The 12,554-nt window shown below is 40.8% G+C and overlaps 1 protein-coding gene across 1 annotated transcript in view; it reads right to left on the bottom strand.

The window, feature by feature from the left end:
* DNAH11 (dynein axonemal heavy chain 11) overlaps positions 1-12,554 on the bottom strand; it is a 2,866,633-nt gene that overhangs the window by 1,943,168 nt on the left and 910,911 nt on the right. Inside the window, exon 25 of the mRNA XM_069211469.1 lies at positions 6,415-6,537. Coding sequence (XP_069067570.1) covers positions 6,415-6,537 — 123 coding nt within the window. The remainder of the gene's footprint in view (positions 1-6,414; positions 6,538-12,554) is intronic.

Raw genomic sequence — 12,554 nt, forward strand, 5'->3', positions numbered from 1 at the left:
TATTTAAAGAAATATATTTCAGTGACTTTCATTTCAGAAAGAGACACATTCAAGGTGGTTAAGCAAGAATGTATGAAAGACTGTTTAGCCTTTTTAGCCTTGATTATTTTTATTATTCTTTTCCAATCGATTGTTATCTTTAACTTGTGAAAGAAAGCAACACACCTAAAAAAGTGTTCTAAGAATGTAACCCTCAATGTTTGTGTGCCACCTTTTCTACCAAAATCACAAATTCCTACAAATCATTTTCAGCTTTGATCCATATTCAAAGTCATTGATTGTCACAAAAATGAACATGGGGCAATCATGTTTTGAAAGTCTTCTGAGCTTTATTGTTCAACTAGTGCTTATGCATATTTGCTTGTGGGAAAAACATATTCCTGTTTTGTGTGTTTAAGCTAAGTTACATGTTTAGTGTGTGCAACAACGTCAAGAGTGATTACTTAACACGATATAGGACAGAGAGAAGTCCCAGGCAATAGTGGTGCATTCCTGCCAGCCCTATGGAGTGGAGAGAAAGTACAAGGAAGCAAGTTGAGTGATAGGTGATTATCTGGGGGTCTGAGTGAGTGCATGAGTTTTAGTTGCTTAGTGGGCAGCACGCCACTCATACCTGTTCCTTCCCGTATAGAACCTGACACCTCAACAATGCAGTGACATCAACCACCTGCACCCTCAAGAGTAGGGGTCCAGCTGGACCAGGCAGTAGTAGCAGTATCTCTCTCTCTTTCTATCTCTCTCTCTCTCTCTCTCTCTCTCTGTGTCATCCAAATTCCCCTCTCTTTGGGGACACTTGCCGACACTCCCGTGTTAAGATAGACAGTGCCGGGAGGTTTCCTGGGAGAATGGGGGGAACTGTCATCGCCCCTGCAGACAACCTGCTTTTCAGGTGAGTGGTCGAGCTCTCACATAAAGCCACGCCACAACATACAGAGCTGCCTGGGCAATGGATTCCCTGGGGGTCACTTTCCAGGGCCTGCCTCAAGCCCAGCATTCTTCAGATGACAATCCCTCCCTACAAGAAATTACTAGGTTGGTAGCAGGTTTACAACACAAAGTAGCCTCCATAAGACAGGAAAACCAGTCTTTGCGACAAGAGTTGCAATGATACAAACCCCGAGATACCCCATGGGATAAAAACAAAGGTAAAACAAAAATCCAGTTATGCAGCCTCCCCGGTTTGAATTGTTTTCAAGTGGTTCAACTTCTGCATCTGGTCCTTCTGCTGCCACGTCAACTCCACAGGCTGTGCAGCTTTTGGCATCCAACATCAATAACAGTTCCTTTTGCCCCTTGTGAGTGGTTCTTTGGTGATAGTTCTAAATTTCACATCTTTCTGAATCAGTGGCAGTTGCAATTCTTGTGTCATCCTACCGCATTTCCCAACTACTCCGCTAAAGTGACTTTTGTGATTGTGATTTCCTTCTTGGGTGGGAATGCTGCCTCATGGTCAGTCCCTCTAAACGAGTGCAATGATCCCCTACTGTACAACTTCGACTGGTTTAAGGAAGCTATATGTAAGCTCTTCACCAAACATTCATTTGTGCAGGCTAGCGACAATGAGTTGTTAAACCTACGTCAAGAGAACAAGGACCTATTAACCTATATTACATCCTTTAATCGCTTGGTCGCAGAAACCGAGTGGCCTGAGGAGAAAAGGACTTCTTTATTCTATTGGGGCCTTCGGGACAATCTGAAGGTTGTGTTGGCACAAATTATAGATCCTCCCACTGACTGTTCAGAATACACAGATTTAGTGGTTCATCTAGACAACCGGTTGGGAGAACGTAGGGGGGAGGGGAATCCCGCTGGGGCACACAGCTTCTAGTATTAAAAACAGAGAAGATAGACTCTCATGACATGTCAGAACCCATGCAAAATGGGAGTGTGCGGGGGCCAATATCAAAAGAGCAGAAGGAGCATAGGAGGAAACTTAATCTGTGCCTTTACTGTGGCAAGGCATAGCACTTTGCAAAAAACTGTACCAGTAAACCCAGTTTAGCAAAGAAAGCAGTGGGAGGAGATGAGATCATTGATCTGGAAAACTTCCAGGCTCGATAAAATCTGAGACTGCTTTATCGAGCCACCCCCACCCATGATCTCTCATCATCTATAACACGATGACCCTTTCACCCTGACACCTGACACTTATTGTGACCTTGACTCTTTCCCCACTAGCCCATAAGGTCCTTCCGATCTTACTTGACTCAGGAGCAATGGGTAACTTCCTTGATCTCAGCCTTGCTAAAACCTTAGGCATAACTATGTCACAAAAACAAACCCCATAACCAGTCTGAACGGTGGATGGTTCAGAATTGTCCTCTGGACTTCTAATTTACCAGACAAGTCCCCTAACCATGGTTTGTGCAAATGGCCATTCTGAGCAAATACAATTTGATTTAATTGACACACCTGTATTTGGGGCCATCCTCGGTATTCCATTCAATTGCACAACCCTAAGATTGATTGGATTGCTAGAAAGGTAACCCTGGACTCCGAACACTGTTGGCGTTCCTGTTACCAAGAACCTCCTACCCTGATTACACCTTTGAATTGTGCCTCCTCACTTACGCCAGAGAAACTTGACCCGCAAACCTTACCAACACCTTCTCCGTTGCCACCTCATAGGTAATAAGGTAATAAGACTGTTGCATAGACTTACTCCCAGGACTTACTCCCAGGAGTAACATTGCCATGCAGTAGGATTTATGCCTTATCTCTATCAGAGACCCAGTACCTTAGGGAATACCTAGATGACCTGTTAGCCAAGGGTTTTATACGTCATTCCGCATCCCCAGTATTGTCGCCTGTGTTCTTCGTCCTAAAACAAAACGGTGAACTGCACGTTTGCATTGACTTCTGCGTGGTAAACAAGGCAACAATAAAGAATAGGTACACTCTCCCTCTGATACCTGTGTTACTGGATCAGGTATGCAATTCCACCATTCAACCAAGCTCAATCTTCGAGGGGCCTATCATTTGATCCATGAACGGGAGGGTGATGAGTGGAAAATCGCCTTTTTGACCAAGTTTGGGCTTTACAAGTATACTGTAATGCCTTTTGGCCTCTGCAATGCTCCTGCAGCATGTCAATTTTTCATCAATGAAGTGCTACAGGAGTTCCTTGATGTTTCTGTAATTGTCCACATAGATGACATCCTTATTTATTCCACCTCTACTGAGGAACATATTGGACATGTCCGAGCTGTGTTGCAGCTGTTAAGGGAACACCAATTGATTGCTAAATTAGATAAGTGTGTGTCTCATGCCCAAAAAATTGATTTCCTGGGTTACATCATAACTCCAGAGGGGATTTCCATGGATCAATCTAAAATGCAAACCATCCTAAAGTGGGAAAGCCCGAACTCTGTCAAGGATATTCAACGGTTCCTTGGGTTCGCCAACTTTTATTGGCGATTCTTCTCCCTGTTTTCTACAGTGGTGACCCCAATCACACGCTTATTATGAAAAGGAGTTACCTTCCATTGGGATCAGCAACCAGAAGATGCTTCCCAGCATTTCAAAGAGGCCTTTCTTCGAGCCCCTATTCTCTGCTGCTCCAATCCCTCGCTACCCTTCTTCATGGAAGCAGATGCTTCTCAGGTGGCTGTGGGTGGTGTCCTTTCCCAATGAGACCCAGATCCAGGCTGTTTTCACCCAGTGGCATCCTTTTCTAAAAAAAACTACTCCCAGTAGAACAGAATTACACTGTGGCAGAATAAGAGTTGTTGCCCATAAAACTTGCTTTCCAAGAATGGCGCCACCACCTTTTAGGGGCAAGACATACCACAAGCATATATACCGACCACAGATATATTCAGTTTTTCAAGCCACCAGAGCACTCACACTATGACAATTGCGTTGGTTGCTATTCTTCAACTAAATTGATTTTGTTATTACTTACTGTTACTGGGACGGTCCAGCAAAAGGCTGACACCCTATCCAGGTTGGATTATAGTTTAGAGAGTTCTGCTGGTCTGCAGCAAGTCAATGATGACAACCCAAACGCCAGATGGGCATGAAAGAATATGCATTGAAAAAAACAAATCATGGAATGGAGTATTGCAATGCATGTTAGATGGAAAAGCCTAGCAGCAATACTTTGATTTAGACAGACAGGTTTAATATCTGGTGATGTGCGACTGTAGTATAAAAGTCTTAAACAACTAGATCATGGTCCAAGATAGCAAGATCAGTGGAACAGGTGGGTTTTCGGTTTTTGAAAACCCACATGAAAAAGATATGTTTGACTAAAAAAGGGATAGAACACAGTTCCAGACAGTTGCGCATTGTGCATGGAGAATTAATCCACTAAATAGTTTGAGCTTGTCTGGTTGAACAAACAGTACATTTATAAAGGCCAATCTCAGGCCTGTAAGGTTGTAGGTGAGGCTATGTTTGGAATAATTGCAAAAAAAGCAGATGATTGAAGAAGTGCTGAACAATGTCAAACATTCGCACAAAGTCCGAGATCTGGGCCCAAATTCATCATTTTTTTCTCATCACGATGTTCAAGTTTGGACCCAGCCGTATGCAAACCAGTCTTGACCCTGCTCCCAATGGGAACAGTCCAGCTGGAACTGCCAGGTCAGGTCCTCCCTGGACCCAAAACAAGCATTCTAGGACCAGATTTGGGATGTTACCTCTCATCAGACAGGCTAGCTTGAATCCATTGGTATGATGAGCACAGGCCCCAAGTCTGGGCATACCCTTCCCACTTCAGCCGACAAATGCAAAGAAACAGATGATGGATGGAATTCTGAACAATGTGAAACATTGACCTCTGTGACCCCTCAAAAAAAATTATGAACTCAGGCCCAGATCTCTGACTGGGGGGGAATATTAGAAATTGTTCAGCATTCCGTCCATCTGTTCTTTTTGCATCTTTGGAAGCATGGGGGCAATAAACAGGTTTGTGCACTATAAATTGACTTGAACTGTGATCGCTCCTTGAATGGAAGCCAGTGAGACACTTTGAGGTGTGGTATATGCAGGAATGTTTTTTAACTTACATATAAAATACCAGCATAGCTTTATATTCTTATTAATTTATCCATAGAATCTTTTGAGACCTTTATGCAGATTCTTACAACAGCCCCAGAATGTACTTCTGCAACTTATTTACACATGCACAAACACACAACTGTTACTTTGGCACATGCCTAAATATTTAGGCAGGTTAGTGTTCCCCAAAGCTTTTACAGTCTCAACATCTCTGAAATACCCTTGGAATTTTTTGTGAGTCCAAAATAGTTAGAAATGTACTCCAAAGGTAGGTAGTTCATTGCAATTGCCCTCCATGACCAATATCATAGTGTGATGTCATTAACATCAATCAACTGGTTTCTATGGATTATATCTTCCACAATTACTCCAAACAATGTTTACTTTTAGCATTTATGACCCCCAGCATCAATAGTGCAGACAGTATCATGCCCTATGAGAACGCAGCTATGAGTTTTCAAGCCCTCTATTTTCAACCATATTTCCAGTTGTCTTAACATCTGAAGATGAAGTTCTCATATGCATCGACTGCAACATGAACCATTCCTGTGAAGGCATCTTTACATTGAATGAACCAGGTCCCTCACTATGAGTGAGTTTGGCGTTTTCAAATGCCTGGGCAAGGGTCAAATTTACAAATGATGTGTTACTTACTGCTTCCTCTAACTACACGGTGCTTTAAATATCTCACTCTTCATTAGATGTGGCAGGTCAAACCTGCCAGATTTTAACAGGGGGACAACAGTATGGTATTTACTGTAATATGTGGATTCCTGTGCAGTAAGCACCAGAATCTGCATATTCTTCACCTAAACCTCAAACTATGTGCTATTAATTACATCTGATAAATTGCAAACCCCAGGGAGTCAAATTTTTGTAGATGCAATAAATAGCACATACTCCCCTGAAACACTCATAATCAGGACCTTAGGTTTGTTTTTTTCTACTTGGCAGATTGGCTGACAAACTGCTTACGGTGGCAGTATCCTAGCCTCTCCCAGTTTACCAAATTGAGAGTTCCAGTGTCAGAAACAAAATAAATCCTTCCACCACTAAATGGTACAAAGCAACTACATGGTTAGTGGATCTGGTACCCTCTCTCTATGTTCAATGGTCACCAACCTCTACATGAACACTCCAAGCACTAACTTCATCAGCAGCAGATCCACATGCGAAGACCCGGTGTCCCCTGCATTCATTGTTTGAGTACTTGGAGAATGTTGTTCAAACCTCTAAAGAATTTCTTCTCTCCCTTCTAGCATTCTTTGAAGTCTAGTCATTTTGTCTGTTGTATTCCTCACTTTCCCTTTGCTTCCTCCAACAAACCTCACTTGCTATGCATACTCACAGTTCACACTACGTGCAAATGCAGTGTAAGGCTTTTATTGAGAGTTATATAGTAGCCCTTACCTGATTGTTGTCCAATATTTCAAACAGCTGCTCATCAATCTTAAGCAGAGGGATTCCTGTCGGGTGGTGCTCTTCGTATGAAAATTCCATGTTATTCCATGTTACACTTATTTCTACGAGGATCTGTAGATAAGCACAGGATAACTCTAAATCAATATTTCAATGTGCAAAAAACATTTTAGTAACATTAAAATAGGTGACGACAAAGAAAGTGTTATGAAAATGTAAATGAAAGAGAATTGATGCTACACCAAAGTTTATCACCTAGATATTCTTCTTTATTTTGGTTGTTGTGGACTCTATATAATCATTAAGAAATGGCACAGCCAGTTCACATTGAGGGGGTGCAAATAGGGGTTTGATTTGTTTTATTTATTGTAAGTGTAGAATGGTGGAGCCCCCATTTATTGGCATGTGCATGCTGTATTACGTTTTGCTTGCTTTGTTGCACTGGTAAATTGTGTTCATTTTGTATCTGAGTGCATACCTTGCTTAGCTTTTTGGCACGAATACTCAGTGTCATTTTAATACCCATGTAATTCATTGAGCATTTTGATTAAGTGCACTGCACACCTTGCTTAGCTTTTCATTGTGAGTTACTCTGCACAGACTACTCACATTCACAACAGTTGTGAAAATTCAGATTTTCAAGTGAAAGCACAACTCATTTGGACTTTCCAAACTTTTCCATAGTTTTGAGAGAAATAACCAAAGCTCAATGAGTGGTGAAGATGAGTCAACCGCTTGTGATATGACAATCAACCTGAATGTACACCTGCTCATGGGGCGGTTTAGAGTGTGGAATGCAGAATCAGAAAGCGATTAGTCAACAAAATTTAGGGTGCAAAGGACCTACGTGAATCCAGTAATAAAGGTACAGGTAATGGCACACACTATAGAGGCTTATTATTCATGATTTGTTGTAGTTATTGAGTTTCGTTAATTGAAAGGTAACAGCACATTTTATATTTTTTTTTTTTAAGAATTTTATTCAACAGGAATAGACATCAAATTTAATACATGTAAAATAGATAGCACAAAGTTGGGATACTTATGAATTATACAATAGGCATTTAAAAAAGTACTAGTACTTCCGAGTGCAATGTATTAACAATGGAACATCCACCTTATACATATTGTACTAATGTTTCCTAACAGAAACCAATCCACCTTCTCATTGTGCTTTACTTTTGAAAGATATAGGAAGAAAATACAGATAGTAATTTATTCAAATCATATAATCTGTTAGACCTGACAGCCTTAGGGCGGTCACGCCTAACTTTTTGACTGCCTCCCTCAACTTTTTGGGCACTGTTTTTAGGACTCTACGCACTTTACCACTGCTAACCAGTGCTAAAGTTCACATGCTCTCTCCTTTAAAACATGGTGACATTGGTTCATAGCCAATTGGCTTATTTATTCTAAATCTACACTCTGCTGAGAAGTGCTCTCCAAGGGCTTGGATAGAGCTTGCCTCCTGTTCCTTGATGTCTCAGGGCCAAAAAGACTTCATCCTGCAAAGAATTCCTTGTTCACCGAAGATTAGAGGCGCAGCCTGCCAGAAACGACACACAGCCTGCATCACGGTGAGAAAATCACTGCACGCCTAACTGGAACGATGCAGCCTAGCTCTCCAAGAGGAGATTGACGCAGCGCCAGCGTTGCGACCGGAAGTTCGACACACGGGCCACTGGATCGACGCATAGCTGAGCCAGAACGACGCAGCCCGACTTCCTGCAAGAAGAATCGATGCAGCGCCTGCCATGCAACAGAAATTTCCCTGCATCGCCCATCGGATCGATGCAGCTCCTGTGACTTCGTCCTGCACACCCAGGATTTCTCTACATTGTTCCAGGGCATCTGAATACCCTGCAGCCCAAAGAGGATCCAAGTCTTTGTGCTGGAAATCAACATAAGGCCCTGACTGCGTGAAAATATCAGCGCATCATCTGTGTGTACCCGGAGAAACTGACGCACACCTCCCAGTTTTCCACACATCTCCTCTGCGGCCCCTTGCGTGTAATTTAGACGCAAACCAGGTACTTTGTGCTTGCAAGAGACACTTGTTGCTTTTTAAAGACTTAAACTTCTTTTTATCATTCTCTAAAGTGATATTTCAACATCTACTCACCAAATCTTGATTGTTTTGACCTGCATTTAACCAGATAAATATTACATATTTTTCTAAACACTGTGTGGTGTTATACTGTGTTGTTGCATGATTTATTGCACAAATACTTTACACTTTGCCTTCTAAGTTAAACCTGAGTGCTCAGTGCCAAGCTACCAGAGGGTGGGCACAGGATAATTTGGATTGTGTGTGACTTACCCTGACTAGAGTGAGAATCCTTGCTTGGACAGGGGGTAACCTGACTGCCAACCAAAGACCCCATTTTTAACATAATCCTTCATATCTTTCTTCCTCCACCTCAATTTACTTAGAGAATTTCAATAAACATGTCTTAGAGCCAGAATTGAAAAAAAGTGCTTGTGCTTCAGTTGAAATTGAGATGAAAATTGAAACATCTAACTTACATCCAAATATGCCTGGTCTCATTGTGCTCTAAATTCATGATTACAAGAAGAGGATGGAAATGGTAATCTGTTCATCACATATGATCCATCATACCCTCACTCCCCCAGCTCAGTATACTTGCCAGCTGTCATAACACCTCCAAGTCCAAGAGGCTTCAAACTACTGCCAAATCGCTGCATAACTCCCAACAATTCCTACTCTCTTCATAAATGCTTCTTCAAAATGTTTAGTCCTTAACATTTTTGTCCACCAGCTTTGCAGAGTTGGGGTTAACTGTGTCCTCCAAATTTGCAATATTAAGAAGCGAGCTATCCTATATGAGATTGAGATAAAATACTATTCCTATTTACTTAATTCCAGAGCCTTTTTAGAAGTCCCCAATAATACTACACTTGCCTCTATTTCAATCCCAGACTTTAGACTTCTATTAATTAACAGTAATTATCTCATCCCAAAATGTGGCCAGTTTTGGGCAGTTAAAAAATGTATGAAGCAAATCGCCCCCCCCCTACGGATGACAGCGAAAGCATTGATCCGTGACAGCACTTATAAAGAATCTTTTTACATATGAGAAGTACTTGGTAACATATAGTGTGTGGGTTCGTTATGGGGCATAGGAGGTAATGATGAATGAGTGAGGAGTGGAAGCAATGGCCATTACAACAGACTTTATACATGTGTGCCATTGTCTATGCAGCAGTGCTCTCCTGAACTAGAATTCTTCTACTTTGTGTTTCTCAGATGCACTGGCACCACCTCTCACAAACTGCCAGTACAACGAGCACAGTGCACCACAGGTGAATTCTCACTTAGAACCCCAAGCAGTACCGCATCAGAACAATAAATGTATTGCCGATTCACGGTATCCATGAAATGCTGCATCCCATAGCATTGATTTGTTGTGTCTGGATGTAAACATAACTTCTCTTTGCACGAAGATGTTCATTTGAACAGGAAGACACCCTTTATTATGCTGCACAACCTTCGGAAATTATCATTTTTAAATGTTTCTGTTTTTCTGACAGTCCAGAAGAAATACCCCTTTTCACATAGTTTAATTGATGAAGCTAAAATAGGTATTTATTAGAAATGCTTTATTTAGGCGTTGAATAATGCCCTGATTGTCATCTTATATCAACTTCGAAGTACAGGACAGCTTCTCATTACATTTGTTATCTGCCAATGGTGACTGTTTCAAGCATCTTGAACATCAAGTCTGAAAAGCATTGTGCTCTACGTGGTGAATTCTTGTTTGTGGACACGGCTGTTGGGGCTAAACTACTTACAATTATGTTGTAACATTTAATATCCAATGCTTTTCGCTTTGGCAAAAAAACTTCCATCATTGCCCTCTGTAGCCAACTGCCTTTTGGAAAACAAGGGCCCAACATCGAACACGATAGAGCATAAGGGCCAACGAAAAATTAAAAACTGCTAAAGTCGGACACCTAGAGGCAATGAGGTTATTAGGCTGTGTTCTCCCTAAATTCAAGCACCCCAAGCAAACTATGCCGGTCGACAGCACTGCACTATTTCTCTGGCTGTCCAAAATTAAAGGTAGTTCAAGAATAGCAGCTGTTGTTCTTACCCAATCATTCCGATTGCAAGACTATGTTGTGATATATTTTTACAATTTTACCACTGCCATGTCATAGAAAATAATTTTAGAAGGAAGTAATGCCATTTTTATATGAACACAGTAGCAGACAGATCAATAATCATCTGTACCAGTTTTGTATCTACATGAAATACTGCCCAATTCTCCTTCTGAAGTGCCAAATAGAAGCTAATGTAGCTGACTAGACATGCCTGCACAAGTATCCAAAAAATATTTCTCTATAACTGTTATTGTTATAAGAATTCTTACTGGGCAATATGTAACACTCCTTATTTTAATCGTTTACAATAGCATGCAAATAGGTACCCTAAGCAACATTCAGATTATCAGGCTCTTTCTCCAGACGAAAATAGTGTAAGAAGCAATGTTTTGCGTAAAAGGTCCTATCATGTTGATGCCCAGCACTTATTTTTGAAGAATGAATTTATAAGAAGTATTTATACAGAACTGAGTTTCAGTTCCTGGATCAATGCTTTTCAAAATGCACACAAGAAAGAAAACAATGGGCAGGTGACAGGACATTTTTCCCTCAATTTTCTTAATAACTGCTCCATGAATTTATAACCTATATTGGAAGTGAGATTATATTTTGCAAAGAATGATGCTTGTACATTATTCAGTTTAGCTATTCAAAGTCAGTAGGCAGCGTTCCATATTTTGTTTAAGCTGCACATAAATGTACATTATAACTTTAACTTATTAAATGAAAGCTATGAAAATAGCTTTACCATCCCAACACCCAGCAAAGCATAACCACCCACCCACATTAAAAGGGATGTTACAGTCACGTGGAAAAACATACCTGAGAAGGATATGGAACGGCAAGCAACATTGTTTCAAAGCACTTTGTGCTTTGAATCAGAATGTACTAAAAAAACAAGTGGAGGAATTCTTTTCCACAAAAATAACCAATAAATGAAATTATACACAATGTATAAAATGAAAAGGAGGAAGACAAAACACGTGTTATGTATCTGCAAAAATAAATCATTTTATTTATAATCAAACATATCAAAACATTCATAAAACCGTACACATGATAATATTGTAGAGAAACCGCACTGTTGTCACCTCTGATATCCCACAACCTTTTCTCAGGAGATCAATAGGTAGCCAGCTTCCCCCAACACAGAAATATACATCAAGCAGTCCCGTACAATTCTATTTTCACAGTATTACAGACACTTAGAAATGGACTGATGTACTTTTACTCAAACGTTTCTGTAATGGAGGATTTGTAGTCAACGTTTCAGTCTCAAAACGCAGTCCACGAGACCATCATCAGGACTCAGTGTCAACATAGAATTAAACCTATAGGTTCTGGGAAATATATTACAAACCATCAACAAGCTGTACAAACAAATATCCAAGATAAAAACAACACGCAGGACATAGACAGTATCACTCGATCACAAACCAGTGAATCTGCCAAGAGAGTGTGAAAACTACACTATAGACCCACATGCCAAGAAATAAAACACCACCAAATGTGATCAACTAATATAAAGCAGAATACCAATTTGTATCAAACAACATCTAGTTGTGTATCATAATATCCAGGCATCACTACCAAACAATCCATGGCACCTGATTATATGACCATCCCGAGGTCCATAAGATGGTCAAGACTCTCCAAGGGTGGTGCTGTAGTACACCCGAGAAACAGAGTCAGCCCCCTAATCATACAATCACCAATAATAATGAGCAGTGTAAGCACTGCAGCCACATTCTCACTAAGAATCATAACACATGCAGAAAAGCTTTCCAGAGGGATCCAAAACTCTTAGTAATCAAATAAGAAATATACACATCAAAACCGTATTGCACGAAGACCACTCACAATCAAAAACACATCTGCAATCAGCTGTCCAGCTCCACATCCATAGAAGAACTTACTTCCAAACAGCTGGCCTTCGCCCATAGACTTCAATCCAACAAGAACAAGCTAGCATATACGACAAAGTTCAAAAAGTGCTAGTACCCCAT

Source organism: Pleurodeles waltl, chromosome 10 (genome assembly GCF_031143425.1).
Source record: "Pleurodeles waltl isolate 20211129_DDA chromosome 10, aPleWal1.hap1.20221129, whole genome shotgun sequence".
Taxonomy (NCBI): Eukaryota; Metazoa; Chordata; class Amphibia; order Caudata; family Salamandridae; genus Pleurodeles; species Pleurodeles waltl.